Source organism: Heteronotia binoei, chromosome 2, assembly GCF_032191835.1.
Source record: "Heteronotia binoei isolate CCM8104 ecotype False Entrance Well chromosome 2, APGP_CSIRO_Hbin_v1, whole genome shotgun sequence".
Lineage (NCBI taxonomy): Eukaryota > Metazoa > Chordata > Lepidosauria > Squamata > Gekkonidae > Heteronotia > Heteronotia binoei.
Genome location: NC_083224.1, coordinates 12,002,668 through 12,009,997, shown reverse-complemented (window position 1 = coordinate 12,009,997; position 7,330 = coordinate 12,002,668). Strand labels below are relative to the sequence as shown.

The following is a 7,330-nucleotide window of genomic DNA, read 5'->3' as shown; positions in this document are numbered from 1 at the left end:
ACAGCCCTTCAAGGACTTGAAGATGGTGATTGTATCACCTCTCAGCCTCCTCCTCTCCAGGCTAAACATCCCCAGCTCCTTCAACCTTTCCTCATAGGACTCGGTCTCCAGACCCCTCACCATCTTTGTCGCCCTCCTCTGGACCTGTTCCAGCTTGTCTATATCTAGTCATAGGGTTAAAATTACTGATTTCTACTGACCAAAAAATCCCCCCCAAACTGGCCACGAAAAGACAAAATACTGCCAGAAATTGACAAATCGTTGAACCGTTTAATTCCAGACTATTGATAAATGAGTGTTTTAAAAGTGAAGCTGTGATTTCATTCAAAAAATCCTTATCTGGCCCCCACTGCCTCCATAGCCAGCTAATCGCACACCTTTTTATTAAAAATATTTTCATGAAGGTAGGCGAATGTTTTCATTCTTTTACAAATTTTAAGGCAAAAAACATTCCCATTTTAAAAATAACTGCTTACTGCAGATATTAAAACAGTAGAATGTATTAAAATCGTACATAAAATAATAATTATTGGAACATAATAGAATTACTGTAAGGTATCTTTTTTTTAGCTGAAAAAAGAGGTTATTAATGAACTCTCTTGTTTCTCAACAGATTTTTGCACTGCATCTGCAAGCATTTTCTGGTACTCTTCTTCCGTTGCTTTCTCTGTTAAGGGTTGCCCAACGCCTGATCAGGGTGGGGGCTCCCCCCAATTTCAGGAGCTCCAATCCGCTGCCGGCCAACAAAACCTGGCAATCCTATCTCTACTCCTTCTAGCACGAGCTGTGCCATGTTGAAGCCTACCACATCCTTTTTCTCAGCAGCCTTCTTTACATGTTGGGTTTCATCACTTAGGAATGTTCAAGTAATCATCCCCTTTTTGTTCTGTTCTTAAGAACGTAAGAGAAGCCATGTTGGATCAGGCCAGTGGCCCCTCCAGCCCAACACTCTGAGTCACATAAGAACATAAGAGAAGCCCTGTTGGATCAGGCCAATGGCCCATCCAGTCCAACACTCTGAGTCACATAAGAACATAAGAGAAGCCCTGTTGGATCAGGCCAATGGCCCATCCAGTCCAACACTCTGTGTCACATAAGAACATAAGAGAAGCCCTGTTGGATCAGGCCAGTGGCCCATCCAGTCCAACACTCTGTGTCACATAAGAACATAAGAGAAGCCCTGTTGGATCAGGCCAGTGGCCCATCCAGTCCAACACTCTGTCACACAGTGGCCAAAAAACCCAGGTGCCATCAGGAGATCCACCAGTGGGGACAGGACACTAGAAGCCCTCCCACGGTTGCCCCCCCCCCCAAGCACCAATAATACAGAGCATCACTGCCTCAGATATAAGAACATAAGAGAAGCCATGTTGGATCAGGCCAATGGCCCATCCAGCCCAACACAATGTGTCACACAGTGACCAAAAAACCCAGGTGGCATCAGGACGTCCACCAGTGGGGCCAGGACACTAGAAGCCCTCCAAGTGTTGCCCCCCTGCAAGCACCAAGAATACAGAACATCATCACCCCAGACATAGAGTTCCATCAATATGCTATGGCTAATAGCCACTGAAGGACCTCTGCTCCATATTTTTATGTAACCCCCTCTTGAAGCTGGCTATGCTTGCAGCCGCCGCCACCTCCTGTGGCAGTGAATTCCACAAAACGGAAAATGCTGAGACAAGACTCATATGCGGTTTTGCTTCCTTCTTTCCGTATACTCTGCTTTTTACTGCCTTCTTTTAAAACCTTTATCGCTCCTCTGCCTTTTCCCTTTTCTTTTCTTTTTGCTCATTCTCTTTAATGGGATGCTGCTCATCACAATATTACAAAAAAAAAGCCCAGCAAGAATTCATTTGCATATTAGGTCACACCCCCTGATGACACCATTATTTCACACACAGAGGGGTTTTCTTTTTGTAGAAACAGCCCAGCGGGAATCCATTTGCATATCAGGCCACATTCCCTGACATCACCATTGTTTCAGACAGGGCTTTTTTTTGTAGAAAAAGCCCAGCAGGAACTCATTTGCATATTAGGCCACACTCACTGATGCTAAGTCAGCTGGAACTGTGCTCCTGCTTTTTTAAAAAAACCCGTTGCTTGTTATGAACATGAGTTGCTCCTGCCATCTGTAAAAGCTCCTGTGTGTGTGATAGTAACGGCTTTCCTTTGTAGAAACAACCCAGCGGGAATTCATTTGCATATTAGGCCACACCCCCTGACATCACCATTGTTTCACGCAGGACTTGTTTTTGAAGAAAAGCCCAGCAGGAACTCATTTGCATATTAGGCCACACCCCTGACATCACTATTGTTTCACACAGGGCTTGTTTTTGTAGGAAAAGCCCAGCAGGAACTCATTTGTATATTAGGCCACACCCTCTGACACCACCATTGGCTCACACAGGGCTTGTTTTGTAGGAAAAGCCCAGCAGGAACTCATTTGCATATTAGGCCACACCCCTGACATCACTATTGTTTCGCACAGGGCTTGTTTTTGTAGGAAAAGCCCAGCAGGAACTCATTTGTATATTAGGCCACACCCTCTGACACCACCATTGGCTCACACAGGGCTTGTTTTGCAGGAAAAGCCCAGCAGGAACTCATTTGCATATTAGGCCACACCCCCTGACAACACCATTGTTTCACACGGCTTTTTTGTGGGAAAAGCCCAGCAGGAACTCATTTGTATATTAGGCCACACCCTCTGACACCACCATTGGCTCACACAGGGCTTGTTTTGCAGGAAAAGCCCAGCAGGAACTCATTTGCATATTAGGCCACACCCCCTGACACCACCATTGTTTCACACAGGGCTTTTTTGTGGGAAAAGCCCAGCAGGGACTCATTTGTATATTAAGTCACACCCCCTGACATCACTATTGTTTCACCCAGGGCCTGTTTTTGTAGGAAAAGCCCAGCAGGAACTCATTTGCATATTAGGCCACACACCCCTGACATCACAATCATTTCACGCAGGGCTTGTCTTTGTTGGAAAAGCCCAGCAAGAACTCGTCTGCATATTAGGCCACACCCCTGACACCACCATTGTTTCACACAGGGCTTGTTTTTGTAGGGAAAGCCCAGCAGGAACTCATTTGCCTATTAGGCCACACCCCCAACATCACAATCGTTTCACGCAGGGCTTGTTTTTGTTGGAAAAGCCCAGCAGGAACTCATTTGCATATTAGGCCACACACACCGACATCACAATCGTTTCACGCAGGGCTTGTTTTTTGTCGGAAAAGCCAAGGCAGGAACTCATTTGCATATTAGGCCACACCCCCTGACACCACCATTGTTTCACACAGGGCTTGGTTTTTGTAGGAAAAGCCCAGCAGGAATTCATTTGCATATTGGGCCACACCCCCTGATGCTAAGTAAGCTGGAACTGTGCTCCTGCTTTAAAAAAAACCCCTGTTGCTTGTTATGAACATGAGTTGCTCTTGCCATCTGTAAAAGCTCCTGTGCGTGTGATAGTAACAGCTTTTTTTTGGAGCAGGATCGCAGAGCAACGCAGTTCAGGCTGGCTTGGCATCACGGGGTGCGGCCTACTGAAAGGCCCTGTGTGAAACAGTGGTGATGTCAGGGGGATAGTATACCTTGTTTTCCTATCAGGCCCCTGAGCAACTGGCTGTCGTCTGCTTCCTTCTCCCTCTCTCTTGCTTCCTTCTGCAGCGCAGCATGCTTTGCCAGGCTCTCTCAATCGCACAGGAGCGACAGAGCAAAACCTCTGTTTTCTCCATTGGCTGAGGCTCCTCCCTCAGGGGGTGGTGCTAAGGGAGAGCTTGTTTTTTCAGGGCTCTCTCAATCGCACAGCGGAGCTGCTTAGCGAAGTCTCTCTTCCTTCTATTGGCTGAGGCTCCTCCCCCCCCGCCCTGGTCCCCTGGGGGAGGAAGGAAAGAGCCAGAGCTTCCTTTGCCCAGTTCCCTGGGCCCCATGCGAGAAATACAAAGGAAGCATCTTTAAGACCAAGGGCAAACATTTTAAGCGTGTGTCGTATATGCGACTAGAACTGTATCTATGATATGGAGTTCTTACCTGGCTCACCGGAGCCTGCAGAACTGAGCTTGGGGCCTCAGGAACAATAGGCTGTAGGATCTAAATTCCACTGCCCTCCTCCAATCACGAGCCCCCTGCTGGTTTGCATGGTCCAATAGCATGCTAGTGCGGGAACTTTGTGTGTATATATAGTTGGGGCCTCTTGGCCCAGTCTTCAGTCTTTTGAGGCAGCTCTACACTATGTTGTATTCCAGGGATGGCCAACGGTAGCTCCCCAGACGCTTTTTTTCCGCCTACGACTCCCATCAGCCCCAGCCATTGGCCATGCCGGCTGGGGCTGATGGGAGTTGTAGGCAAAAAACCCCAACATCTGGAGAGCTACCGTTGGCCACCCCTGCTGTATTCGATAAAAGAGCGTTGTTCGCTACCACCTCGCCTCATCGTTGCATATATATTATAGCAAGTTTTCAGGGTTTTGGTGTTTTTGTTTTTTAAAAATTAATTGTTTGTCTGTGTCCTTTATAAAGTTTGTATCTCTGCTACTTGGTCAGAAATAGGCCTGGCCCCACATGGCCCGGCCCAACCTGACATGGCCTGGCCCAACAAGGTCTCATTTATGAAAGAAGCGGCCCTCATAACGAATGAGTTCGACACGCCCGCTCTAAGCTGTAGTCTTGTGAGCAAAAGCGCTACCGGCATTCAAGCTGGGAGCTACTGCATCAGTTAGCTCGCTCTAGGATCATTTTTTCCTGAGCTGGGACAAAAACGTGCGAGCCAGAGGCTAAAGTATTGTGGGCTAGCTCACACTAACTCAGCCTAGAGGGAACGCCGGTTGGCCGCTGTGGGAATCCAGGCCCAGGGCACCCCCCTAGTGGAATCTTTGGTCTGATCCAAAGGGGCTTTTCTTGTACGCTCATGTTTTGTTTTTAACACGGGAACGAGAGGAGTTAAAGGTCCGCGCTGGAAATGCAAGCTTTAATAGATCAATCAGCGCAATTAACTGCTGAGACCTTTAATTGCATACTTGAAAGCAAAGGTGCAAGCCGTTTCCGGAGAAGACACCCGTTGCGAGCGAGCAGGGAGGGGGTGGGGGGAAGCGAAGAACAGCCTCCATTTCAGACCTTGCTTAATGTAACACTCTCCACCCAGGCCACATGGATTTTTTTTTTTTAAACGTTACTCTGGTTCAGCTGGCACTGGAACAGGCTGTGCTCATCGTTCTGTGCCGCCTCCATTAACGAGCTGGCGTCGTTTAAGATCGCCGCCGAAGAACACGGGCGGATTACGAGGCGGAACCGCAGCACTTTCGGCTTTCGCCGCTTCCCTCTCGCCAAGAAAAAGCCGAACCCCCAATTAAATTCAAACACCTGAGCGAGTCAGAAGAACGTATTTCTCACACCTCTGCGATTCCTTTCAGAACTGGCGGCTCACCACCACCCCCCCCACCTTGAGCCACTGCATTTTGTATATTTGGCAGGTCTGGTTTGTTCAAAGAAGGACTGGGAAAGGCGCTTGGATGCGGGGTTGGGCGGCCGCCCAATGGGAGACTACGGGGGGAGGGGACAGAGGGAAGTGTCGTCAACGTAACAGCATGATGTCACTTCTGGGCAAACCTGGAAGTGATGTCATGGCCTCGTGACAACTCCCCTCCCCCTTCGTTTTCACCCTGATGGTGGGGTTTTTGGGTGGGGGGGTCACCAGGAGAAGGTTGCCCACCTCAGCGAGAGACCCAGAAACGCTACATCCTGAACAAAGCCAGGTCTGTTATTTGCTACGTGAAATTAGCAGACGTTGTTAAGCGAGCATCCAACCCCTCCTCACATCAAAACACTTCCGCCTCGCAGGCACTGTTTCCTAAATTGTTGGGTCTCACGTAAATACGCTTACCGCCGTATGTGGCAAAGACTGACATTGCTAAGAACTGGAAAAGTACCATCACCCCTTCAGTTCAGCAATGGCACAATAAAATTCGGGAGCAAAATTGGCAAATAACCTCGGGAGCAATGGCAAAATTGACAGATAACCTCGAACAGGCGTGGCCAACGGTAGCTCTCCAGATGTTTTTTTGCCTACAACTCCCATCAGCCCCAGCCATCGGCCATGTTGGCTGGGGCTGATGGGAGCTGTAGGCAAAAAAAACATCTGGAGAGCTACCGTTGGCCACCGCTGACCTAGAACATATTGATGGTAGAGATATAACTTCCAACTTTGTTTCCAAATGGTTTCCCATTCTAGAGTACCTCACTGTTCAGAATGAAAGACCCACACGTATTAACGATTTAGGGTCCTTGGTAATCAATCGGGTTGTAATAACGGATTGAATATATTCGAATCACTTTTGTGAATGTCGAAGTGCATTGAATTCCTACTGATTTCTCCGTTCTGGAGCTTTTAAGCGCTGTTGATACATGGCGTTTTGATTTGTGTTCGCAATTTCCTTTTCTTTCCTTAAAAAAAAAAAACTTAACAAAACGTTAATTCACAAAAAGCAGGACGGTCGGCTTACCTTACGGATGTAGACCCTTTACCTACAGAGAAAAGAAACAGGCATGAGTTTCGATGGAATCTCCCTGGACTTCTATCAACTCCTGACCTGCTACTAGGGCTTTCAGACCGCCTCTCCCCCCACAATGGGGCTGGGAGTCTCCCAGTTTTGGACGCTCTTCTCTCCCCCAAATCACCCCCTTTTATCGGCAGGAACCCAGAAATCATTGCGATGTGTCTACCAAAACCAGAAGTGATGTAGGCATGTCAGGGACATTAGGGGTGGGGTGACACTCTTGCTTTTTGGGCAAAACTCTATGATTTGAAGCGAATCTTACCATAGATCCCCAAAACCAGAGCGTCGCCTCCCAACATCCCTGACGTGCTTACGCCACTTCCGGTTTATGTAGGCACGTTACGACGCTCCTCCCCGCTCCCAGAAAATCCCTCCCCCTCCCCCGTGACGATCAGATCTGGCAATAGGGTTGCCACGCCCCAGTTCGGGGCAAGGGATCCCCCAGTATAAAGGCCCTTCTGCCGCATCTGGGTCATCAGAAAGTGGAGGGGGAGGGAAATGTCTGCAAGGCACTCCATTATTCCCTATGGAGACTGATTTCCATAGGGTATAATGTAGAAATGATCTGTAGGTATCTGGGGCTGGGGGGGGGTCTGTTTTTTGAGACAGAAGCACTGAATTTTCAGCATAGCATCCATTACCTCTCCTCAAAATACTCGCCACGTTTCAAAAAGATTGGACCAGGGGGTCCAATTCTATGAGGCCCAAAAGAAGGTGCCCCTATCCATTATTTCCAATGAGAAGAAGGCATTGAAAAGGTGTGCC

The 7,330-nt window shown here is 48.3% G+C and overlaps 1 protein-coding gene across 1 annotated transcript in view; it reads right to left on the bottom strand.

Annotated features, from left to right (window-relative positions):
• The window catches only part of LOC132590741 (tyrosine-protein phosphatase non-receptor type substrate 1-like), a 379,499-nt gene that overhangs the window by 8,487 nt on the left and 363,682 nt on the right, over positions 1–7,330 (bottom strand). Inside the window, exons 7-8 of the mRNA XM_060263655.1 lie at positions 6,512–6,533; positions 5,186–5,331 (exon numbers count right to left, since the gene is read on the bottom strand). Of these exons, the coding sequence (XP_060119638.1) occupies positions 5,186–5,331; positions 6,512–6,533 (168 nt within the window). The remainder of the gene's footprint in view (positions 1–5,185; positions 5,332–6,511; positions 6,534–7,330) is intronic.